Genomic DNA, 27136 nt, shown 5'->3' with positions numbered 1-27136 from the left:
ACACTCTCTGCAGCCCCTCTCCTGGGTCTTCGTGGGCCTCGACTGCCCCAGCGTCCAACTTTTCCGCCCTCTCCCTCCCCTCCCCCGAAACTCCAGCAACAAAGAAAAGTAGTCCGAGAAGGAGCGGCGACGCGGGTCGTCGCCCCTCCTCGCCCAGGAAGGCCGGTAAGCGTGGCGCGGTCTGGGAGACGGTCGGGTGGGGGCGGCGGGCCGGCCGGGCGGTCGTGGCGGCGGTGACCGCGGGAGGGGGAGGGCGCGGAAGGACGCGGAGCGAGGCGCTGTCCAGGGCTGATTTGCAGATACTGTGGCTCCGGCGGTGGCGGCCGCGTCGGGCGGGGACTGGCGGCTGAGCGGGATCGGGTTACACCGTCGCGGTCCGGGGGCTGGGCCGGGGGCATTGGTGGGGAGCAGCGCGGCGCCGGGACCCCCTCCCCAGTTGAGGCCGGGCCGCCGCCTCCGCGCGGGCCCGGGCGTCCCTGGGAGTCTTGTCGGGAGGCCAGGAGCGGAGCTGCTTGGGGCCCTAGTTCTGAAACTTCCTCTCGTGCTCCTCCTGCTCCAGGTCTCGCCGCAGCTCCTGGCCTGCCGGCGGTCCTCCCGCCCCCTCCCTCTGCGGCCTCTCCCTTTCGCCGGAAGGCGCCGTTGAGTGCGGCCGGGAGGGTTGAGTCAGCCTGGGGCTCGGGCGGTTCTGCCAATGGGGCTGGACAGCGATTTCTGCGCTCGGGCCGCCCCGCCGCCGGGGCCCTCTGCGCGGGGCCACCTAGCCGCCGCCGTCGGCGGGGCCGGGGCGCGCGTCCCGCGGGGCGCCGTGGGGGAGTGAACCCGCAAACTTCCGGGGCGCGGGGGGCCCCCTCCGGCGCTCGGGGCCCGGCGCCTCGGGAGGGCGCTCGCGGCGGCTCCTCGGCCCCCTGCGGAGGGCGAGCCTGGGGCCGGCGAGCAGCCGGGACGGCGGCGACGCGGTAACTTTCCTCCCTCTTCCCGGACTCGGGCGCGCGGGCCAGGAGGGGGCAACCTGGCCTGGGGAAGACTTGGCCTGGCCCAGCGGCACCCCGAGTTTGCCCGTCTTGCAGTCTTTAGTGTTGGGGAGCCCAGGGAAAGGTTCAGGACGAGTGTGGCGGCAACTGGTGTGTCAGTGGTGCAGTGAGCGGGCCGAGCCGAGAGGAAGCGAGAGCTCCCGAGTTTGCAAAGAGCTGCTTTGTGTTTGGTACGTATTTTGAGAAAATGGCCGAATGCCTATTTCAGTTAGGAATGCCGCCGCCGAGGCAGGCGCTGGTGGCAGCAGCACGTAGGAATTCGCGCAGCACGTTGGGCTTTCGGACTATGCTTGGACAGTCTTCCCGACCAACGTTAAAATCCCTTTGTGGATGGTAGTTAGGGTTTGGGAAGAATTAGAAATTACCGAGTAGTCTGGGCTGTTATGTTAAACCCTTGGACAGCGTTTGCTTTGTGTGATGGCATTTGATTCCAACTTTTGTTGGTACCTATGACTCAACCGGTTTGTGTTTATGCACTTGGGTGAGACGGATTACTTTTTGCATTTTGGGTTTAACATTTTTTTTTTAGCCTTTGCCACCTATTTTGCTTTTTCTAATTTGCAGGAGAACACCTAATTTGAGAATTACACCTTTTAGATTGGAAAGTAAAGTGTGAAGACGGTTTATAAAAAGACCAACAAGTTTTCAAGGTGATCTTGTAATGGCTCCTCTAGGCAAGTGAGCCAAGTCAAGCGCAATGCAAGAAAGTTGCTGATTGCGGAGATGACTTGATCGGCTATTTTATATGGGGATTTGAAGGTTTCTTTACTTTCATTTGTGATCTCTTAAATACACCAAACTTCTCTTTTCACAGGAGAAAAGGTCCGTAATTTTTTTTTTTTTTTTACTTTTTAACAGGTCGTCATCACAAAAAAGAGAAAGAAAGGGAAAGAAACTAAGTGGTACATTTAATAATATAGTTGATCCTTGAACAATACATGATTGAACTCTGCGGTTCCACTTATACGTGGATTCTTTTCAAGAAACATTGTAAATTTTTTGAAGATTTGCAGTATTTTGAAAAAATTAACAGATGAACCATGTAGCCTATTAATATAAAAAAATTAGGAAACACATGTTATTAATATGTAAAATATATGTAGATAGTAGTCTTATATCATTTACTGCCATAAAATAACAAAAATCTAATAAAAGGTTAAAATTTATCAAGACTTACGCACACAAACTCATAACCAACCACATATGAGTGCCATTCACAGAAATGCAAACATGAAGATTCATTATTAAATCATAATTGCTTAAAATTAACTGTAGTCATACTGTACTAATGTAATAATTTTTTTGTGGCCACCTCTTATTAATTTTGGTGAGCTCAAGTGTTGCAAGTATCTGCTTAAAATGCCAGGTGAGGTAATCATCTCCATGTGAGCAGTCTCTCCAGTAAATTGTGTGGCAATAAAAAGTCACCACTCACGGTTCTCGCATATTTTTCATCCTGTTTAGTGCAATACCAGAAACCTTGAATAACATCATGGACCCCATAGTGCCACTTGTGATGCTGGAAGTGCTCCCCAGAAGCAGAGTAAAAGAAAAAGTTGAATTGTTTGATGTGTACTGGGGTAGATTGATATCTGCACTTGAGGTTGCCCACCATTTCAAGATAAATGAATTGACCCTAAGGACCAGTGGTTAAAAAAAAAAGGAAATTTGTGAGGTCATCACTGCAGCTATGCCAGCAGGCCTGAAAACCTTGCATGTTTTGGGAAATACCTTTTTATCTCGAATTAAAAATTCAGTTTTTACGTTGGTGCAGGATTGCTATAAGTAAGGCATACCTATGGACTCTAAATGTGATTTGAGAAAAAGCAAAGTCATTATATGATGACTTAAAGCAAAAGGAAGGTAAAAGATCTAAAGCTGGAGAATTTTATGCCAGCAAAGGTTGGTTTGATAATTTTAGGAAGAGACTTAGCTTAAAACATGTCATGATAACAGAAGTAGTGTCTGCCAATCAAGACGCAGCAGACAAGTTCCCAGACACTGGTAAGAAAATCATTGATCCAGACTTCCCAATCCACTGGTGGCACAGTGGATAAGATCAGTACAGGGGGCCCAGGTTCGATCCCTGGTCAGGGAACTAGATCCCACATGAATGCCGCAACTAAGAGTTTGTATGCCACAACTAGGGAGCTGGAGAGCTGAAACTAAGACCTGGCGCAACCAAATAAATAAATAAATAAATAAATATTAAAAGAAAGTCGTTGATCACAACATTGTAAATCAACTCTACTTCAGTTAAAAAAAAAAAAACCTGTTCAGATTGCTATTCTTTTTCTCAATGACTTTTTAATTGAAGTATAGTTGATTTACAATGTTGTATTAATTTCTGCTGTACAGCAAAGTGATTCAGTTATACATATATATAAATTCTTTTTTTAATATTCTTTTTTATGGTTTATTGTAGGATATTGAATGTAGTTCTTTGTGCTATACAGTAGTACTTTGTTTATCCATTCTATATATAATAGCTTACATCTGCTAACCCCAACTTCCCACTCTATCCCTCTCCCAACGCCCCCTCCCCCTTGGCAACCACAAGTCTCTCAAGGTTTTTAATGCAGACAAAAGTGCCCTATTATGGAAAAAGATGAGACAGAGGACATTTATTAGGAAGAGAAATGAGCACCAGGATTCAAGGCAGGAAGGCATAGGCTAACTCTTCTGTTTTGTGGAAATGCAGTGGGGTTTAGGATTAGGACCGCCCTTAAATAAAGCTGCTAACCCCCAAGCCTTGAAGGGAAAGGATAAACACCAGCCACCAGTCTTTTTTTTTTTTTTAATTTATTTATTTTATATATATTTTGATTGCGTTGGGTCTTCGTTGCTGCGTGTGGGCTTTCTCTAGTTACAGTGAGTGGGGGCTACTTTTCGTTGCGGTGCGCGGGCTCTAGATTGCAGGCTCAGTAGTTGTGGCGCACGGGCTTAGTTGCTCTGCGGCATGTGGGATCTTCCCGGACCAGGGATCGAACCCGTGTCCCCTGTATTGGCAGGCGGATTCTTAACCACTGTGCCACCAGGGAAGTCCCCAGCTGCCAGTCTTTTGGTTGTACAACAAGAAGGCCTGGACAGTGAGAACCCTTTTTCTGCATTGATTCCATTGATACTTTGTCTCTAAAGTCAGGAAATACATTGCCAGTAAGGGACTGCCTTTTAAAGTAGTTTTGATTTGGACAATACCCCTGGCCACCCAGAACCCCATGAGTTCAACATTAATGGTGTTGAAGTGGTCTACTTTCCCCCAGACAGAACTGTCTCTAATTCAGCCTCTAGATTAGAGAGTCTTTAAAGCTCATTACACGTGGTAGTCTATGGAAAGATTGGAAAGATTGTCAGTGCTGTGGAAGGGGAACCCTGATAGAACATCATGAAAGTCTGGAAGGATTACATGATTGAAGTTGGCTGTTGTTATAGGAAAAGCTGTGAAGACCGTCAAGCCCCAAACAGTAAATTCCTGCTGGAGAAAACTGTGTCCAGATGTTGTGCATGACTTACAGGATTTACAACAGAGCCAATCAAGGAAATCATGAGATTCTGGATATGGCAAAAAGAAAAAAAAAAAAGGTGGAGGGTGAAGGGTTTCAAGATAGGGATCTTGGAGAAATTCAAGAGCTAATAAACACATCAGAGGAATTAAGATGACTTGATGGAGATGAGTGCTTTCGAACCAGCGCCAGATGATGAGGAATAAGATGCAGAAGAAGCAGTGTCAGAAACAAATTGACAATCTGGCAGCAGGGTTCTGATTATTCAAGACTGTTTTTGACTCCTTTCACAGCATGGACCTTCTGTGATACGGGCACTAAAACTAAAGCAAAGCGTGGAAGGATTGGTACCACATAGAAACATTTTGGGAGAAATAAAAAAAGCAAAAAAAGTCAGACAAAAATTAGGATGTATTTCCATCAAGTTACATGAGTGTGCCTGGCTCTCCTGCCTTACCCTTCATCTCCTTCACTTCTTCCACCCCTTAGACAGCAAGGCCAACCCCCTCCTCTTCCTCCTCTCAGCCTCCTCAGTGTGAATGAAGACTAGTAGGATGAAGACCTTTGTGATGATCCACTTCCAGTTAATGAATAGTAAATAATCATCATACTGTACAGTTAATGAACTTATCTATTGTGTGTGAGTGTCTTGTGAAAATCTAGTAACTTTATGGCAAGAACCCTGAGACGTTATTGTGTCATCATCTTTATCGCCTACAGGTTCATTGTGTAGAACATGGTGTGCAGCACCTGTATTGAAGTGGATAGCCTATCCTTACATTGGTATAAGGTCACTGATATTTAATATAAAATTAATTATGTGTTAGTTTTCCTACTGTTTTATAACTTTGCTTTCAAAAATTATAGTACCATACAGTATGCCTTTCTCTCTCCTACTTGGTCAAACTGTATCAGCCTGTAATCTCAGGTAAATGGCTTTTTAAAAAAAAATGTGACATTTCCAATGCTGTATGATGAATATAACTGTAATACTATATGCCATAAAATTTCTATAAAGATTCATTTACATGTACACTAGACTACCGGGATGCAATCGTGTTGATCATATTAGGTTACCATAAAGCAATCATATTGCTGCTTCTTTGTTGTCAATGCATAAATGTTATACCTGTAAATAAGTATGAATTTCTTTTTCATATTTTCATTTTTGATGTCTAGCGTTAGTAATATGTTTAACATCAACAGTATTTTGTATCGTATAAGACAAGATGGATGTCTTATACACATGTTGTACACAAACTTATGGTATCAATAAATACAGTACTTTAAATATATTTTCACTTATGATTTTCTTTTTTTAAGTGCTGAAAATTTTTAATATTTCTGTCATTTCACAAAACATCTTTTTTTTTTTTCCAATTTATATTTTGGCCACACTGCACAGCATGTGGGATCTCAGTTCCTCGAGCAGGGATTGAACCCACGTGCCTCTGCACCCCGCCATTGGAAGCGCGGAGTCCTAACCACTGGACCGCTAAGGAAGTCCCCATTTCACAAAACATCTTTTGTTGACATTCTACAAATGATACCATCCAATAATGTCCCAATACTTTCTTCTTGTGAAGATAGTTTATATATCTTTTTGACTTCTGTAATATGTGTTATTTCTGGGAGATTTTTCAAAGAAACTTTTGACCTTCTATTGGAGATATTAGGTCTCCTTGGTTTATTTGTTTTTCTCCCTCTTCAATATAAGCAGTTAGAATTGATGTGTCATTTGCCGAGGTACCAAATTTTTTCAAGGCCTCTGAAGTATTGTTATTTGGGGAAGGATTGAAAATAGTTTCAGTAGATAGAGTTCTTGTCTTCATTTTTCCCAGTTTGTAGAGGTGAACTGCTTTGTTTGCTGCCACAAGTATCTGAAATGGATCGACAGTCACTGTAGGGTTTATTAACGAGCCATCAGTGTCACCTTCCATGGCCTTTATTCTCAAGCATTTTTTACATCATTAAATAACAGAAGGGTCACCCTGTGTTTGGGAAGTAGGTCCAGCTGATGTGTTAACTGCATTTCATAGATCAGCAGGATTCAGCGGGCCCAGAACCCCAGGACTAGCTCCCTATTCTGCAAGCTACTTTGTCACAACTTTGGTGAGTTGCAGGCTTATCAGGATGATGTATCGCTGCTAGGCTGTCAGCCCTCAAAGGGAGAGACTGAGCTGATTATTGCCAGGCTGCATCCCAGGACCAGGCCTCGGAAGGTGTTGGATAAATGAAGGCATCAAGAATCACGGGCATCACCTGGAAAATCACAGTCATGGGTGCTGGGGTTGAGTCTCCCGTTCCCGCTCAGCCCAGCCCGGTCCAGCCTGGCCCCTCTTATGATTTTCTTAATAACATTTTCTTTTCTCAGCTCACTTAATTGTAAGAATACAGTATATAATATGTGTAACATGCAAAGTATGTGTTACTCTACTCTTTATGTTATTGGTAAACTTCTGGTCAACAGTAGGCTGTTGGTAGTTAAGTTTTTGTGGAGTCAAAAGTTATACTCAGATTTTAAGATAAACTACACCAGGGAGTTAGTGCCCCTAGCCCCTTGTTCAACGGTCAACTGTAGTTTATTCTTTTGGAGGTAGTTGAGTTCATATGAGATTTAATCCATTGGCCAATAATTACAGGCTTCTACTTTCCAGACTGTACTATATAAGTGCACAGTTGGCTTTTGAATTTTTCCCCTTTCTGATTCAGACCAGTAAGCTGTTGAAGCAGGAGATGGGAGGACAGCATGTTTGGAATTTATGTATGGAATTCATGTATGGAATATAAAATATAATTTTAATTAACACTAAAAATGAAAGTTACTTATATTTTTCTACCAGAGAAATTAAAAGTGCTTGAGGGAAGGCACACTAGTGGTAGACCTAGTAGATGGATGAGTTGTGTCAAACACTTGATAGAATTTTTTGTAGGGGGTCGTAGAAATTTTTTTGATGACTGCAGTAAAGAGAATTTGGAATTACAAAATATTGTAAAGGCTTATTTTCAGTAGTTAATGAGGCTGATTGAGTTTAAAGATTATATGGGAAAATGTATTTTTTTAAGTTACGAAGAATTACAGTGATGTTGTGGTTTTAGAACAGTAAAAGTTGTGTTTAAACTGGTGCTTTCGTGTTATTTGTTTTGTTTTGAATGCAGAACACCGTTATGGCCACCCAGGTAATGGGGCAGTCTTCCGGAGGAGGAGGTCTGTTCACCGGCAGTGGCACCATGGGCATGGCCTTGCCTAACGACATGTATGACTTGCCTGATCTGTCCAGAGCTGAACTGGCTGCGCCTCAGCTCATCATGTTGGCAAATGTGGCCTTAACTGGGGAAGTAAACGGCGGCTGCTGTGATTACCTGGTTGGTGAAGAAAGACAGATGGCAGAATTGATGCCTGTTGGGGATAACAACTTTTCAGATAGTGATGGAGAAGGACTCGAGGAGTCTCCTGAGGTAAAAGGCGAGCCCAGTGGGCTGGAAAACATGGAACTGGAGAGTTTGGAACTCAGTGTTGTCCAACCACGGCCTGTGTTTGAGGTGTCAGCTGCCTCAGAACCGTACAGCGCAAATAAAGATCTTCCTCGGGAAACACCTGTAGCAGAGGACAAATGCAAGAACTTGAAGACCAAGCCCTTTCGCTGTAAACCATGCCAGTATGAAGCAGAATCTGAAGAACAGTTTGTGCATCACATCCGAGTTCATAGTGCCAAGAAATTTTTTGTGGAAGAAAGTGCAGAGAAGCAAGCCAAAGCCAGGGAATGCGGCTCTTCCACGGGGGAAGAGGGAGATTTCTCCAAGGGCCCCATTCGCTGTGACCGCTGTGGCTACAATACCAATCGCTATGATCACTATACTGCTCACCTGAAACACCACACCCGAGCCGGGGACAATGAGCGAGTCTACAAGTGCATCATTTGCACGTACACCACAGTAAGCGAATATCACTGGAGGAAACACTTGAGAAACCATTTTCCAAGGAAAGTATACACATGTGGAAAATGCAACTATTTTTCAGACAGAAAAAACAATTATGTTCAGCATGTTCGAACTCATACAGGTAAGAGGACCTTTCTCATTTATAAGTGTACTCTACCCCCCAAATGAAACACTTTAAAAATGAAAAATTTCAAACATCTCAGAAGTAAAGAGAATGCCCCGCTGCACCCATGGGTCCCCATCACCTATACTCAACAGTTATTAATATTTTGTCACATTTGGCAATTCATTTTTTTCAATAACAGCTTTATTGAGATGTACTCCACTCCCACACAATTCATCCATTGAAAGTTAGAATGCATAGGTTTTAGTGCGTTCACAGACTTGTGCAGCCAACAACACAGTCAATTTTAGGACATCTTCACCCCAAAAGGAAACCCCTCTCAGTGGTTGCTCCCCATTTCTCTCCAACACCCCTTAATTATTCACTTTTAAATTGACTTTCAAATCTTTGTAATTAAGGGGTCTCATTTTTTAAAAACAGTGTAACTACTGATAGTTATGTGAACATTTTCCTGATACGAATTGGTACCTTTGAGGACTGATTGCTGGACTGAACAAAATGGATAGGGTAACCTAGTACTCTACTCTTTGCATCAGAAGTGAAAAGGGGCTGTGGAATGCTGTTTGCATCAGATCCCTTTTTGAGTAGTTGTCACTCTGCAGGACTGAACCCCATGCTGAAGTGAGTCATACTGAGGAGAGGAATTGATGTTGCTTTGCTTAAGTGGTAGACATAAACAAGAAAACTTGCAGATGAAATTCCATTACAAGAAAGACCATGTGTAGCAAGCTTCCTAAGCTCTAGTTGATGGTTCCTGTGTAATTTAAAGCTGTAAAATCTAGTTATGTAAAAGAATTTGCAGTCTCTTTGGAATTTGTTGTAACCTGTGATTGATTGTCTCCAGGCTTCGAAACCATTTTATTTCAAAAGTAAAAAAGTACAAACACTTCACAATTACATGGCATAGGAAATGAGAGTTACTTGGGAATCCTACACCATTAATCACTTAACAGTTTTAATTAAACAAACTGTTAGACTAAACTAACCTCACCTGCAATATCATAAAACAAATCCCAGATACCATATATTCTTTAGCCGTAAGTACTTTATGTCCTTTCACAGTTTTCTGAAAACCTTGGGGCCTAATTTAGAATTGGCCATAATCTGTAGAGCTTTCAGGTAGTAACTGTGACATATGGTAAAAGTGCATGACTTTTATGTGTACACCTTTATGAACTTTTTAAAATTGAGGTATTATTGACAATGATGAAGTTTTACAAATATATATACTCATAGCCACCATGCAAGTCAACATAAAGAGTATTACCATTGTTGGGACTTCCCTGGTGGTCCAGTGGTTAAGACTCTGTGCTCCCAATGCAGGGGGCCTGGGTTCGATCCCTTGTCAGGGAACTGGATCCCGCATGCTGCAACTAAAAGATTCCCGCATGCTGCAACTAAGACCCAGCGCAGCCAACTGAATAAATAAATAAATATATTTTTAAAAAGTATTAAAAAAAAGAATATGACTAGTGTCTTTGTCTTATTAAATTTTGATTTTTTTGGTGTCAGTTATATTTTGATACTTTCAAAATTGTTGAGTCACTGAACAATTTAAAAATTATCCCCCAAATCTAAAAATGTTTTCAACAGTAAGTCTAAATTAGTTGATTTAAGACATTTTTAGAATTAAGAAAAAAAAGGAAAATGGAGAGAACTGGAAAAATTTCAGTTTTGTTGTATATTTCCAATTTTTTATGTATACTTTTTTTTTTAAGTAGGATCTCTACTTTTTGCCATTTAATTTTTTTTCTTATAGTGGTTTATTTTCACTTAATTACAGTCCAGGTGACTAATTTTAATAGCTGTATTTTATATACTTCATCATTCATTACTTAACTTTTTCTCCACATTAAAGTTGATATTTCCACAATAAGGTTATGACTTACATAGCTAACATTGGTTGTACATATCTCATTTCACATTTTAGTGTTAAACTTATTTGGACTTAATACATTTTTTTTAAAAATTATTTATTTATTTATCTTATTTTTGGCTGCGTCAGGTCTTAGTTGCGGCACGTGGGATCTTTCGTTGCCGTGCGTGGGCTTCTGTCTAGTTGTGGTGCAGGGGCTCCAGAGCACGTGGGCTCTGCAGTTGTGGTACACGGGCTCATTAGTTGGTGGAGCTCAGGCTCAGTTGCCCTGTGGTATGTGGGATCTTAGTTCCTGGACCAGGGGTCGAACCCATGTCCCCTGCATTGGAAGGTGGATTCTTTTTTTTTTTTTTTTTTTTTAATTTATTTATTTAATTTTAGCTGTGTTGGGTCTTTGTTTCTGTGCGAGGGCTTTCTCTAGTTGCGGTGAGCGGGGGCCAGTCTTCATTGCGGTGCACGGGCCTCTCACTATCGTGGCCTCTCTTGTTGCGGAGCACAGGCTCCAGACGCGCAGGCTCAGTAGTTGTGGCTCACGGGCCCAGTTGCTCTGCGGCATGTGGGATCTTCCCAGACTAGGGCTCAAACCCGTGTCCCCTGCATTGGCAGGCAGATTCTCAACCACTGCGCCACCAGGGAAGCCCGGGAGGTGGATTCTTAACCACTGGACCACCAGGGAAGTCCCTGTCTTAATACTTTTTAAAAGCTTTTCCCTCCGGTATTACCTAGTTTGTGGTTTTTTAAAAGAAAAAAATTTCAAAACGGTTGGTGTATAAACAGAAGGATAGTATTTTGATTATGTAAATTCTGAGAGTATCAGTGGTATTAAACGCATGGTTCTGAAGTTGTATTTATGGAAAAATTCATCTAGTGCTGAAGAGCAGAGATAAGAAATGATCATCAACAGGAATCGCTTGTTTCTTATTTCTCACTTAGGTAGCCTGCGTTTCAAGTTCACTTAGTGGGTGTCTTATGTTCCTGTATTGAGGGCTCAGTGTTAGGTGCTTTCTTCTACTCTCTGCTAATCTTCAGAACAATTTACTGAGGAAAACAGGGTAAGTGTTTACTGAAAGCCTAAAGTGATGTGCTCAGGGTCACATACAACTAAGATTCAAAGTTCCGAATCTCATTTCTGTAGGTAGTTATCATGTTAGGGGGCTGAGGATTTTCATTTCAGTCTTCAGTCAAAAGATTTTTCATTTTGTGGTCTCGATATTTAACCAGTTCACAAATTCTACTTTTTTTTTTAATTAATTTTTATTGGAGTACACAAATTCTACTTTAAAAGATGACATTTAAAAAAAAATGACATTTTTGCCTATATGTATGTCTGAAAAATTACTAGTGTTTCTAGAGTATTTATGCCTTTTTTGGTGAGTTGCACAGATAGAAGCAATCTATTTTGTTATGAAGAATTTAAAAGTAAATTATCCTTAGTGGATTGTTCATGTTAATCTGTAAGGGTATTAAATTTTTCTTCCATTAACTTATTTATTTATTTATTGGCTGCATTGGGTCTTTGTTGCTGCACATGGGCTTTCTCTAGTTGCGGTGAGCGGGGGCTACTCTGTTGCAGCGCGCAGGCTTCTCATTGCGGTGGCTTCTCTTGTGGAGCACAGTCTCTAGGCACCTGGGCTTCAGTAGTTGCAGCATGTGGGCTCAGTAGTTGTGGCATGCAGGCTCTAGGGTGCACGGGCTTCAGTAGTTGTGGCGCACGGGCTGTAGAGCACAGGCTCAGTAATTGTGGTACAGGGGCTTAGTTGCTCTGCGGCACGTGAGATCTTCCCGGACCAGGGATTGAACCCGTGTCCCCTGCATTGGCAGGCGGATTCTTAACCACTGTGCCACCAGGGAAGTCTGTATGTATCTTCTTTACGGAAATACATTCAACGTTTTTTAAGCTGTTTTAAAATTCTTCCAGGTCGAAGTAGGCATTTTGTTGCTATAATGTATTTACAGCTAATCTATAGCTACTGGCTAATAACAGCTGAATAGTTACTAGGAACACATTTCACAGTCATCAACGCATTCTGTTTGTTTATTTATTTATTTATGGTTGTGTTGGTTCTTTGTTGCTGCTCGCTATCTTTCTCTAGTTGCAATGAATGCGGGCTTCTCATTGCAGTGGCTTCTTTTGTTGCGGAGCAGGGGCTCTAGGCACACGGGCTTCAGTAGCTGTGGCTCGCAGGCTCTAGAGCGCAGGCTCAGTAGTTGTGGCGCACGGGCTTTGTTGCTCTGCAGCATGTGGGATCTTCCCAGACCAGGGCTTGAACCCGTGTCCCCTGCGTTGGCAGGCAGATTCTTAACCACTGCGCCACCAGGGAAGTCCCATCATCAACACATTCTCTTTTTTCTTTCTTTTTTTTTTGTACTTGTCTTTTCCTTATCCCATTTTTTTAGACACATCTATTACTGTAACTTATAGTGTAGACAAAATAATAACTGATGGTTATTGAGGCCTTTATGTGCCAGGCACCGCGTTAAATGCTCTGGATATATTATCTTGATTTAAATTCTCACAATTCTAGGAAGTGAAGGTACTATTACAGATGAGGAAGCTTGCCTGAGGTCATAATTATTACCTTGTGGCTAAAGAGTATATGAAAACAAATTAGCAAGCTGGTTTTTTGATATGTTTTGTGGTTGACAACGTGTTTCCAAAAAATACACACTTCCTGCCTTTGAGTCTTAAATTCTTTAGTAAATCACTGGCCTCTCATCTTCAGTTGCTCTCAGTCCCTGTGGCCTTATGATTATAATTTGTTTTAACACTGACCTATTTTATAAAAGTTCTATCTACCACTTGAAATTTTTAGCTTAAAACAACAGCTTCCCCACTCAAAAATGTTATTGCTTTAAGCTAACAATTTCAAATGGTAGATTTATCATTTATAAGGATCAAAAAAGTTACCTAAGTCATAGCATCAGAAAATTTGGGTAGATTTTTTTTTTAATTTTATTGAAGTATTGTTGATCTACAATGTTGTGGATTTTTTTTAAAAGGATAATTCTAATTTTATACCTGATCTAAGATACTTTTTCATTTCTTAATATTTAATGTAATAACATGTAGCATTACCGTGAAAATTAAAAGGGCTGTGAGAATTCAGAAAGCCAATGGTATTTTTTGTCAGCAAAGCTAAAATAATGTAGTTAGGTGTATTCTGAATAATCTTTCTAATACATGATAAAAATTGATCATTTTGCCAGGGACAGGAAAAAAGAAATCCTTGTTAAAAAATGCTCAGTACTGAATGATGTGTATATTGTTAGTGAGAATTGTAATTGCATTATTTTATCATATTTGAACACTAATCATTATATTTTTGTAGGAGAACGTCCATATAAATGTGAACTTTGTCCTTACTCAAGTTCTCAGAAGACTCATTTAACCAGACATATGCGTACTCATTCAGGTTGGTAAGAAATGGGAACGTTTCTATCATCTTTGGTAAACTACCATTATAAGAAAGTTTTTCTAGACTTGGAACTGGGTCCTTATTTATAGTTCATTTATGATATAATTTTGAAATTAGAATTAAAAATTCGTGGTCTACTAGTGTGGAGCTGTATTTAAATGGAGATTCCTAACCAGGGAGTCTGTAGGTGGAATGTCCAAAACTAAATATAAAAGTATGTGTGTACTTTTTCTGGGAGGAGTGTCCTTAATTTTCATCAAACCTTCATCAAGTTCCATGATGTAATAAAAGTTGAACTGCTATCATAGACCAAGGCTGGTTTATCCTTTTTGAACAACCTCTGCCTTCTTATACTCCTTCCCGACTCTCCCTCCGCATCCCCAACAGAGTATAACACCAAGTTTCATAGTGTGTGGTTGCCAGGTTCCAGGGGTTCCTTCTTAGCTACCTGCTCAGGTCCTGAAATTTGGCTTTATTCTCTTGACAGTTGGTAGGGCATCTGAGGACTGATTTATAAAAGTCAAACTTTAAAGAATGATAAATAGTCCAGGATCCCATTTTATTAACCTATAATAGATAAAATGCAGGGCTATAACAAGTGGGAGATTTATATCCCCTCTAGTGACTGAAATTATCATGATCACCACCAGAACTGGTCCCCATTATCAAAATACGTAGGTAGATGGCAAAGTTAAAAAGCATAGTGGTCTTGAATGGATAATTATTTCATTTTGGCCACACTGACCCTGGGTGAGCAGTCACATCTGATCAGAGTACTCTCTTCCTAAATTTAGAATATATACCCCTGTGGAGGAGGTATGCTAAAATCTTGCTGTTTACCAAAGTGTATGTAGACCCAACTCCCTTAAGTTAACAGTTAGCAATTACCTTAGGTTAACAGTTTGTGCTGTCTAATTGGATAGCCACTAGCCACACCTGAATTTAAACAGTATGAAGAAAATTATGTAAAATATCTATTTTTTAATATTACACGTTGGCATGATACTGAATATATTGGGTTAAGTAAGTAGTAAAGTTAATGTTACCTCTTTCTTTTTTACTTTTGTAATGTGACTGCTAGACAATTTAAAGTTACCTATGTTGCTTGCATTTTATTTCTATTGGATATTGCTGTTTTAAGTCAGTGATTGAGTAAGACTTGATTATAGTATGAATTCTAATTTGAGCAGCTCTGAGGGCTCACAGCATGCTCACTGGCTCAACTTGACCTTACACTCTTGTCAAGTTTTATACTTTGAATGTTCCTTCTCAATCTTCTAAACTATTGAGTCACTTAACCAGAAACCTGTTTTTAGTATTACTTTTGGGTGCTTCCTGGTTTCATTTTCTGTGGGTAATATGGTTGCTTTATTGAGGGTAGGCCATCATATCCTACTGATACTTGTGCTCTAGCCCTTAAATAAAATATTTAAGAGCTTTTCATGAGTTGGATCATTTCCGTTTTCATAACTGTCTCATGATGAGTAAGTTCTGTTATTGTCACCATTTTACAAATGGGGAAACTAAGGCCTTGGAGAAATATGGCCCTTTTTCCTCTGGAATGTCCCCTCTTCTGGATTTGTGTAAACTTGCTTTCTCATAGTATCATTTAGTTTTTCCTCTGTCCCTGTGCCTTGTATAACTTGTACACTGGAAATTAAATCTAAATGCTTGAATTGTAGTTAATAATGTGCCTCACTTGAAGTCATATCTGGTTGACCTAATACTAGTGTCACTGGATCAGAGTGACAACACACTTGTATTTTTTTCATTGAATCGATAATACTTTTGTCACTGTATAAATTTTTATCTATGGTGTTTTACACCAGACAATAATGATTGCCTGAATGATTTTGCATTGGTTACTGTTATCTTTTGTCTGCTATATTTTAAAGGTGATTTTTAGTAGTTGCTGTTATAGTACAGCAAGTATTTAAAAAGTGTTAAAATAATGAGTAGCAGTTACTATTCATTGTATGCATGCTGGGTACTGAAAAATTGGAATTTGTTATCTATAATCTTAGTACCTCTAGAATACTTAAATCCCAGTTTATAGATTAGGACACTGGCTTAGAGAAGATAAGTGTTTTACCTAAGGTTAATTGTCATTCTTGCAATTTAGAAGAGCTCGGATTTGGCCTCAACTCCCCCACCCTCATTTTCAGTCATCAGCAGTGTTTAAAAAATATTATGGCTCAGCAAATGGCTCAAGAAGCTACAGCATAGCACAGAGTATGGAGAGAGCAGAGCCATTGTCTTTTTCTGTATGCCAACAATTTGTGAGTCACAAACCGGGAACAAACATGGTTAGTTTGTTTTGTGTATGAGTGTGCTGAATTATTTCCAGCCGATCCTATGTTTTAGTACTTCTCTTAGAAGTTGCTGATAATAACACTTGCAAATTAAGTGAGGCTAAGTGTGGTCAAATTGGATAGGTAGTCTTTCTGACTGGGTTGCATGGCGTGAATATCTTGGATGCTTTCTCTGTGGTCTTGAGTCTGATCTTTATAGGTCACCTTGGGCATTCACTTCCTTGTTCATGTGAATGTATTTTAGGGAAGAGAAGTGTATGCTCAGTCTCTTATTTCTGGAAGAGACTAGGCTCTGCTGAATTGGTACATTTTAGCTAAAATGACAAATTGGTTTATAAAGCAAAACCACATTGGTTATTTCCTTGGAGCACTTCCATTAGGGTAGGTCTTCTGAGGCCAAAGTAAGAAGGGATCAGAGTATTGGTTTGGTGAAATATACAGACACACTAACCTAATCTGGTGTTATTCTGTGTTTTATTGGTGTTTGTAACTAATGGTTTTTGAAGTATCCTCACTTGGGTAGTCTAGAGATCCTGACATAATCCACAGCTCTCCATTTCCTATTCTGAGTGGATATGCTACCATTTCATCCTGGAGGAAATACATCCAGTTTATGATGTTTTTGTAGGTATCACACTGGATAGTTCTCCTGTCCTGCCAGCATAGGAGTTCATTTTGAATATTTTCCCATTATGAGTGTAATGGATGTTTGTTAAAGGAAACTAACAACTTGGCAAGTTCCACCTCCATCAACTACTCTTTAAGACGGAAAAATATTTTTTTCAGCAAAAATTATTTTCCTTTCACCAAGTATTTGAAACATGTTATGGTTTGAGAGTCTTTTTGTGAATTTTAGAATAATTTTAAAAATAGTATTTTATTAAGGTTTAATTGATACACATGAAAATGCACACATCTTAGGTATACAGGTCAGTGACCTTATGTATGTTTTCTCTTGTTTGACTACCATCTAGGTGAAGACATGAAATGTTTTACCGCCCTCAGAAAAGTTCTCTCCTTACCCTTTCTAGTCAATACTCCCATAGTCTCCCCTCAACTGATACTCTGACTTAAATATAACATCCTTCTGTAAAATATTTTTGAGATTCATTCCATGCTGCATTATCAGAACTTTGTGTTTATTGCTGAGTAATATCCCCCTATTACTCTTTAATTAAAAGTTCCCTTGTTACTCTTTCTGGGCTCTTCTTGATAAGAATGTGTAAAGCTTGTAAAACTCCCTTTTTGAATTTCCCTTATCTCTATAAATTAATTTAGGAAGAATAAAATAGACATCTGACATATTTATAAAGATCAAAAACAGGTAGATATTACTGTTGGTACAGGGCAAAAGAATTTTCATTGAGCTAGGTATTAATAAACTAAACTTGATGAATAGATCTTTCAATACAAGAAAGAGGTTAACGGCAACAAAACAAAAATGTGGGTAGGGTGAATGAAGCAACTAAATGATGCCATCACTGTTTAAACAGAGTCCTACGAACTCCCATTCCCTGAGCATTTCACAGATGGAGGTTTGCACCTTGCTTGATGCTGGCTGTGTAAATACCCTCATTCATTAGGACTTAAAAATGACCATTTTCATTTTAATTATTTTATGAGCACAAATATTTTCCTAAAGAGATCAGCTCCATTCATCAGCTCTTTGTTTACTGAGAGGTAGGGTTTATATGGTAAGGCAGGATAAACACATGAAATCTTCCCTTTTGTTTACCCATTCTAAAACTTACCAGCCATTCCAAAAGTGATGCATTACAGGTAATGTGTATTGACTGCTTGGCTATCTGTCCTTTGCTAAGAGGTCTATGTGGATTAGATTATTTATAGTTCACAACACTTAAGAGTATTTTACAGATGAGGAAACTGAGCCTTAGGGAGTTTTCAGTACCTTGCTCAAGACTTCACAGTAATTTGCAGAGCCCATATTTGATCCCCCCAGGTATTCTTACTGTAGAACAAATTCTTAACTGTTATGTCACGCATCTTTTCCCCATTCTGTGTCTATATATGTTAAGTAAATGTTTGTCTCCTTTGAAGTCATTCAATGGAGAGGACAGGATAGGGCCAGGTATAGACTAATGCAGCATGTTGTTAGAAACCTCCATTTATGAATCTGTTAGTGGACTAATGTGGGGAAGAGTTGTCCAGTTAGCTACGTTTACAATCTGACATATGCGGATAAGTTTTTGTTTTTGTGATCGAGTATTTTGTCATCAGACATTTTTTAATCATGTAAAGCTTACCGTCTATATGGTTTTACTTCATGTCTGAATAGTTTTGCTTTATGAAAAAAATTAAATAAGATTTGATGTGAATTTGAGAATGTTTGAGAGATGAATTTTCATAAATGTCAATTTCCATTTTTCTGCTATGCATTCCATTGGACCAGTGGGGTATGGATACCATTTGGTAATATTTGCTAGAGTGTGATCTAGATAGGTATGTATTCAGGAAGAATGAGTTAATCTTAATGCCTTTAATTTGGGGGTTGGGGGTGGGCTTCTGGTCTTGTATGTACCTGTGATTATTACTTTCTTTGCTAATTTTATATACCATATATATTTGTATGCCCCTTTTCATTTACCTAGTTTCTTTGCCCATTCTTTAGAAGAAGGTGGGAGAAAATCAAGAAAAGATTTCTGACTTGTTATATTTTTGCTGTAGACTAGAAACTCCAGCAGTGAAAAAGTTTGCTAAGTGAAACTTGACTCAGCTGTTGCCACGATGCACAAAAGGGTTAAATTTAAAGAAAAATCCTTTTGCTCCCTGAAGCCAAAGCATTCTTTTAAAACTTTCACACGGAAGGTCTGGGAGTGTAGCCTAGAGTGTGTAGTATTTCTTTTGAAGCCTCAAGGTTTATCTGAAATGTATGGGATTTTTATGTTCTACTCCATTATACATTTGTTTTAACTAAACATAAAAACTTTAAAATTATCTTATCTCTTTGAGTGCCCTTGCCCCAAAATTAACATCAAGAGCCCAAGTCACTTTTCCAGTAATTGTGTATTTCTTGATGAATCTGTGTCCTTTATTAGTGCTTGAGAGCCCTAGCTTGATGAACTTTTTAGAAGATGGTGATTAACTGAGATAATTATTCTCCCATTTGTTATTAGAATCAATGTCAAGGGATAGAGGAAGGATATACAAATAAATATGGTAAATGTAATTTGCATGATAAAGTCTTCAAGAAATAGTTTTGGTGGTTTTTTGTTTGTTTGTTTTTTTACATATATCCAGTTCCTTATAAGTATGCTTGAGTAAATCTTGAATTCATTTCTTAATATATGCCTTCTGCAACATCTCTTGTTTACCTTCAGGTGAGAAGCCATTTAAGTGTGACCAGTGCAGTTATGTGGCTTCTAATCAACATGAAGTAACCCGTCATGCAAGACAGGTTCACAATGGGCCTAAACCTCTTAACTGCCCACACTGTGACTACAAAACAGCAGATAGAAGTAACTTCAAAAAACACGTGGAGCTACATGTTAATCCACGGCAGTTCAACTGCCCTGTATGTGATTACGCAGCTTCCAAGAAGTGTAATCTGCAGTATCATTTCAAATCTAAGCATCCTACTTGTCCTAATAAGACCATGGATGTCTCAAAAGTGAAACTAAAGAAAACCAAAAAGCGAGAGGCTGACTTGCCTGATAACAAAATCACCAATGAGAAAACAGAAACAGAGCAGACAAAAATGAAGGGGGATGTGACTGGGAAGAAAAACGAGAGGTCTGTCAAAGTGGAGAAAAAAGATAATATTTCAAAAGAGAAAAAGCCTTGTAGTAATGCCTCAAGCCAAGTGACTACCAGAACTCGCAAATCGGCAATGGAAGCTAAAGAAATGGATGTGCACCCAGGAAATAATTCAGAAAAAAGCTGTAAAAGCAAGAAAAGCAAAAGGAAGACAGAAGCTGAAGCCCGTTCCTTACAAGAACCTGTTAATGATGAGGAACCTGTGACAAAAAAGAAAAAGAAGGCAGAAAGTAAATCCAGAAATAGTCAGGAAGTGCCAAAGGGTGACAGCAAAGTAGAGGAGAATAAAAAGCAAAGTATTTGCATGAAAAACAGTGCAAAGAAGAAAACTCTGAGAAGTAAACCATGTAAAAAAAGCAGCAAGCCTGCTCAGAGGAGGCCTGCTCAGATAGAGCCTCCTCCTCCCGTGGAGTCCGCTGAGGTGGGACCTGTTCAGACGGAGCCGCCTCCCGCTGCCCCCCCCATCTCCTCCTCCTCCTCCTCCTCCTCCTCTCCCCCCCGTGGGGCATGCTGAGGTCGAGGTTGCTCAGACGGAGCTGCCGCCCCCTCCTCCTCCTCCTCCTCCTCCTCCCCCCCCCATCCCCTCCTCCTCCTCCTCCTCTCCCCGCCGTGGGGCACGCTGAGGTCGAGGTTGTTCAGAAGGGGCCTGTTCATGTGGAGCCTCCTCCCCCCATGGAGCCAATGCCCAAAAGGTCTCCTCAGAAAGATAATGGGAAGGAAGAGCCCAACATGCAGAGTGAAATGGCGCAGAAGGAGCAAGTCCTTATTGAAGTTGGCTTAGTGCCTGTTAAAGACAGGCAGCTTCTAAAGGAAAGTGCAGGTGCACAGGATCTCTTACCACCATCACCACCTCTGCCAAAGGAAAACCTAAAAGAGGAAGAGTCAGAAGACCAAAAATTAGTCCCTGCAGGCGAAGGACATAAAGAAGCTCCTCTTCAAAAAGTGGAAGCAGAAGAGGCAGATCAGAGTCTAGCTGGTCTTGCTGCTGTTACCAAGGCATCTGCCAATATTTCATCCTCTGAACAAAACTTGAATACGCCAGAGGGTGAAACTTTAGATGGTAAACATCAGGCTGACACTATGCTTTGTGAAATGAAGAGGGACACTGATGAGAAGAAAACAGAGAATCCCCCCGGCAGAGACTCGGCAGTTGAAGAACCAACTTCACCACCACTTCTTCCTCTACCGCTAGAAAAATGTGAAGCAGTGTCCACAGCTACTGTGGCATCACCTCCCGTCACCGTGGCAGTAAATGAGTCTCAGGAAATGGATGAAGATGAAGGCATCCACAGTCATGATGGAAGTGACCTAAGTGACAACATGTCAGAGGATAGTGATGATTCTGGATTGAATGGGGCTCGGCCAGTTCCACAAGAGACTAGTAGAAAAAATGGAAAGGAAGCCTTGGCAGTCAAAGTGGCCCAGGGAGATTTTGTTTGTATCTTCTGTGATCGTTCTTTTAGAAAGGAAAAAGATTACAGCAAACACCTCAATCGCCATTTGGTTAATGTATACTTCCTTGAGGAGGCAGCTCAAGGGCAGGAGTAATTAAACTTTGGGCAAGGCTTCAGTTCTTAGTTTGTAAGGTCTATGACATTTTGTATTCATTTGTAGTAGTAGACAACCTTTTGTTTTTAAAAAATTGCTTTAATTAGTATCCAATCTTGATTTTTAAGTGGCATTCTTTTCCTTAGGATTCCATGTACCTAATGATGTACAAATTTTAGCAAATCCGAGGGAGTTAGTGTAATAAACCAGCTAAATCTGTTAGCTTTTGCTTTTAATTGAGCCAAGAGGGCCAAGGTGGTATTAGAGCATTCTATTGATTTGTTCAGCTATAACTTGCAAGTTTTTTCCCCATGTCTATTCCTGTTTCACTTTAGTTTATTCTTAGTTCCTTGTTTAGCTCTGTAAAAATTGGCATACTTAAATAGCAAATTACTTGAAGAATTTGCCTGCTTTATATAAAGTTAGCACTTTAAAATTGTTTTAGAGATGAAAAGAGACATTTAAATTGAAGAGAAGTTCTGCCAACAATGGACAGTGTATCAGCCAAGGTATTTACTTCCTGAATTTTGATCAATACATATTTCTTATTTGTGTATATGTTAATCGTCATAAAAACATTGATTTTGGTGTGTTTTTTTATTTTGGTGCTTTAATAGCTTAAGATGTTGCACATTGTTGTTTTTTTTTTTTAATCTATGCAGTTACATTTTTTTCTAGAACTAGCATTTTTGTTGAACAGTAACACTTTATACATATATTTGCATTTTATTTTTTCCTCTTTGGAGGGATGCTTTTAATCTTGTTTGCAAAAGGGCAGTTTTCTTTTTTCCTTTGCTGCAATTGTCTTTTTTGCAGAATATTAGTGTGTGCAAATTTCTGAGCAAATGAAACATGCAGGTTAAATTCATTGATTTTGATATTCATATCTATGCCAGAATCTGCATTTCATATAAGTTATTTATTTTAAATGCGTATAGTGAATTCATAGCTCTCAGTTTGAACTTTACAATAAATAAGCCACTAGGTCTATACTGAATGGATTTTTATCTCAAATACCAACCATAAGTAAACTTTTGGCCTGTCTTAGTACATCTACTTCCTAAATGTACGGTGTTAAATCGTATCTTAGAGGAAAACCTCTTTCATAGATGGTTGGTGTTTTTATGTCTACTCCGCTGAATAAAGAACTGTAGTTTTTATTTGGAAACTGCAAATCTGGAATTAGGAGGCATAATTACTCCTTCAAGTTATACAGAATATCAGTTTGTGAGATTCCAAAGCCATAGCGATTATACAGAAAACCTATGATGAGAAAGGTAGTATGAGTGCTGGTAGACCAGCTGCTACTTCCTGTGAATACAGTGAAAAAGGCTGGTGAAAGTTAAGTTCAGTCCAGATTAAAAAAATCACACTTTCTCAGGGATCTCCACCAACTAGTGGGTGTCCTAGCTGTTCCTGTGACTGCCTTTTTCTACAGGCGAGGACTCAGATGAGCTGCAGCTATTCTCGTGTTCCTGTGGGGCACTTTGTATGGAAGAGTATGTACTTCCAAACTTTGTTGGTAGGTTCTTTGGCCAGTCACCAAAGAATATGAAAGAATCCAGTAAAGGATTTTTCTTGTTGACAGCAGTTATTCATTGTAGTCCCAATAAAGTATGATCCCCATAGGGAACCTTGAACAATTCCAGTTCTCCCATGTTCTATTCTGAAATAACCACTTTATATTTCATTGATTTTCTTTTGTCTGATGATCTCTGAGGCAGGTTTCAGAGTTTGGCAATGCAACAGGAAAGATTAGAAAAAGTATTGAAGTATGGGTGGAAAACTTGTTAAAATTCTGAGAGTGAAGTCCAAGTTAAAAGACATTTGAACTTGGAATTGACTGGGAGGCCAAAGATTTAAAGAAGCAGAAGATTCTCTCAAGACATGAGGAGTAAGTTGTGTTACTGGTGTGTGTTTTGTGTGCACGTTGGGGATTTGTAAATGATGTTGAATTCTAAGCTCCGACAATCATTGTCAATGGAAGATCAAGCTGCAAATATTTATGTTTTAAAACTTAAATTATAAGGCTAGTTAAATCTGTCTAACAAATATTTTTTAATATTCATGGGTACATTTTGTATAAGTTACCTTTTACAGTATATATGAAAAGATTCATGTTAAGTACAAATTACAGATTGGGAATCAGTTTTGGGAAGAGGTTTTGTGCATTCTTTGATACTTCAAAAGAAAAAATCTGACTTCTGGGGAATTGGACTAATTTTCTAATCTAGATTTTAAGACTAGAATGCCAAAAACAAAAGTATGAAGGAAATTAAAACTCCTTATTATGAAAGTGATCTGTGAAAACATTGTTACTGGAAATTGAGTGGACTTGAGGCCTTTCTTCCAGAAAACAAGGACTTGATTGTCAGGCCTATATTAGGTTCTGAACCTTAATGCCATGTATTTGTTCTTATTAAAAATTGTTTCAATGAAAAGTGCATTAGTAATAAGAACTTCTGGTCTAGTTGGGAGTTCTTCCATTTGAAAAATGTGATATTTGCATGGAACTGTTTGAATCTTTTTGTTTTCTCAGTATACCCTCCACTGGATAGGATTGAAGCTAGAATTTTCCCTTTTGATAAAGGAATGAAAAGTGAACATGTTATTTGTAGATTGATGTTTAGTACTAGAGCAAAAGTTGAAATATTAGAATATGTTATAAGCCTAATCCTTGGTAGTCTTATAAAAATATATCTCTTTTAACTATCTTCTGAACCTATATTCACATTGGTTTTCAAGGTATTTTAAGTTATGTTTTCTTCCTCTTTTCAGAGCTGCTTCTATGGGGCTGCCTTTTTTTCTTTTTTAAAGTTAAATTGAGGTGTCATTCACAAAGGGCTGCATTTTTTGTTAAGGTTCCTTACAACTATGGCTGGGTGTTTTACTCTGGTCTCCCAAGAAGGGCCATTTTATCTTTGTCATGACTTTAGAGTCCCTCTAGAGTCACCTCTAAAGTCATGTGGTCTTTAACTTTGGGAACTATTTCTCATCTGAGTGCTAATTCAGATTTAAGCTTGAGTCATCGCCTATCACCCCATGAATGTTGACAGTGGAAGGAATACCTTTCCTGTAGTTTCAGTTCTAGACTGAAAACCTGGGGGAAGAAACTTCATTTTCTTTTTTGCACAAATCAGAAAAACAGCTACTGCGCAGTTTCCTTGTTGACCTCAGCAGATGAACTGGACTAGTAGTGTTAATTCAGATTTAAGAAATTATCTGAATCTTGATTTGAGTAAACTTGTGATCTACATGCAATATTAACTAGATTGGATAGCTTTTATATTTTCACACGTACACATAGGCTCTCCCCACCCTCATCAACATCCATTAGTTATCGAACTTTGTGAACTGGCATTGAAACATTACAACAGTGTTTTGTTGCACCAATTTTATAAACTTTTACAGTGCAATACGTGTTATTTTTCAGAGACAAACCAAAGTTTAATTTCTCAAGGTTCATGCTGTTTGCTTTAGCAGCATTTGATGGTGGATCTTTTATATACATTTTTAATAGATGGAAAAATAAACCAGATTGCAAATGCTTTTTCTTTCTTTTTTAAAGCAAACCATGTACCAAGTTTTTTGGTCCAAATTGTGTAGGATAAGTTAAATTGCGTTCTAATAACCAATATGAGTGTATTTCTGTAAGTATAGTTATGTTGAAATAAAGTTTTAAAAAGCATTTTATGCCTTTGTTTATTATTGGTACATCAAGTATCAAGGAAGTCAGTTTATTTGGCTGGAATTGCAAGTGTATTAATTTTCAAAATCTTTTACCCCAGATAACCCATGGTAGGTAGAAAGGTTGTGGCAGATGTTTTTGTTTGAGTTAACAATCCCAGTGGGTAGTAGTCTAAAGCCTGTCTTTCTATAATTTGCTATTTGGGAGGCAGAGGTGAAGGTTGGGAAAAAACAACCTGCAGACAATTTATAGGAGATTTTACATAGTAATTCCTTCCCAACTACAGGTCCCTTTAACAGTTTTGATATACATGTCCCTTCTCAGTTGCAGGCCTGGTATTAGTAAATTTTGACTCATAATTGAAAAAAGATGCACTGAAGAGAAAATAAAATGAGTTACATTGAATGTTCACTGAAAGCCCGGGCACTATTTTAAGGATTTTACTGTATTCAGTGGAAGTCTGAGAAGAGTATGAAACCCATGAAAAAGTGATAAGCCACATTCTAGTAAGGTTCTCTTTCCTTTGTTAGTTCACATAAACAGTGGTGCTGTATGTTGAAGGCTTAGGTGTTTTTATGGACTTTAGGGAAAAGGGAAAGCGATGTAAAGCATCAAAACAACCGGATTGCATTCTGTCCTGATGCAGCAAGTGACCTGGAAGCTTTCAGGAAAGAATAGATATTTCTTGTTGAACCGATGAGTGTGATTTCACTCTCTTCCCCCTCTTGCTTCCCCCTCTTGCAAGAGTCCTTATCAGGAACAAAGCAAAATGAGTTTCCAAGCATTTGTTTTATTGGCATGGTAGAATCAGTGATGAGGAGCATGAAAGTTTCTGCCTGATGCAAGGATATATGGGGAATTTATCATGAATATATAAATGTTACTGATGTGTGACTTGGTTTGTTATTTGAAGGAATGAAAGAATGGTTATTAGTGTGTTTCTCCAGTCCCTTGCTACTCCTTTCTCAGAGGCTCACCCTGTTATGATTTTCATATGTATCATCCGTTTACACTTAACCTTTGGCCATCCTTTCTTTGTATTCTGCCCATGGTCTCAGTCAGGGCTTGACACTAGTTTGTAGTTAGAGTTAACGGTACAGTAGTATGATCTCTAGGGTACGTTACAGCTCTCATCCTCAGCTCCATAAAGGCAGGTTGGTGAAGCTGCTAAAACAATGTGCTAATGTTTGGTAATCAGGGAAAGTTTGTGTTATGAAATTGCCTTTTTAAAGGATTTCGATGTTTGCTGTATGAGGTGCTCTGTGGCCCTTGCAATTAGAGCTGGGTTCACAGTGGGCCTCTCTTCCTTACTACTATAACTGGGCAAATCATTTTTAACTTTATTAAACCTCTTTCTTCATCCAGAAAATGGGGGCATATGGTACTTCTATCCATAGAGTGGCTTTGAGTGTTAAATGCTTATTGAGCACTTAGCCTAGTGCTTGGCATGTAGTTTTAATATTAAGACATTTTCCACTAGATAACAGAGTAAGTATCCTTAAGTATATAATGTGCTTCCTCTATTTGACATTATTAAATTGTATAATCCACCTGCTTGTCTTCACGTCTTGCAAAATAGTGGGAGTTTTAATGTTATATGTGGGCTTTTGTGTCCACTACTTTACTCAACTATATTGTAATCTCTGTAAGAGTCAGAATGCTTTTGTGTTCACTGCTTTCCTCAAGCACCTAAAACAGTATCTGGCCCGTGGAAAGGCAAATGGTTTTTAATTGCCCAGGCCAAGAATAATTATGTGTGTGGTGTCTTGGTGTGTGTGTGTTTCCTTGATTTCAACTAATAATACAATGGTAGTGGTAATTTTAAGATTTTGATAATGCAGAAATCTCCGTGTTCATAGAGTAGGATTTTTTTTTTTCTGGATGCATTAACAAGTCAAGGAGAGTTCACCCAAGTAGCAGGA

The 27136-nt window shown here is 39.4% G+C and overlaps 1 protein-coding gene and 1 pseudogene across 1 annotated transcript; one reads left to right on the top strand and one right to left on the bottom strand.

Annotated features, from left to right (window-relative positions):
* On the top strand, positions 1-25214 carry LOC118895580 (RE1-silencing transcription factor-like). Its single transcript, XM_036852889.1, is given in 6 exon segments — positions 1-165; positions 7694-8597; positions 13806-13889; positions 19543-20426; positions 20428-20555; positions 20557-25214. Coding segments are annotated over 5 exon segments (2961 nt in total). The 5' UTR covers positions 1-165; positions 7694-7702; the 3' UTR covers positions 21527-25214.
* Positions 6043-7312, bottom strand: LOC118895581 (annotated as a pseudogene).
* Positions 25215-27136: the final 1922 nt, after the last annotated feature.

Source organism: Balaenoptera musculus, chromosome 5, assembly GCF_009873245.2.
Source record: "Balaenoptera musculus isolate JJ_BM4_2016_0621 chromosome 5, mBalMus1.pri.v3, whole genome shotgun sequence".
Classification (NCBI taxonomy): Eukaryota; Metazoa; Chordata; class Mammalia; order Artiodactyla; family Balaenopteridae; genus Balaenoptera; species Balaenoptera musculus.
Note: the sequence above shows the minus strand (reverse complement) of the source record. Positions and strands in the feature narration are given on the sequence as shown.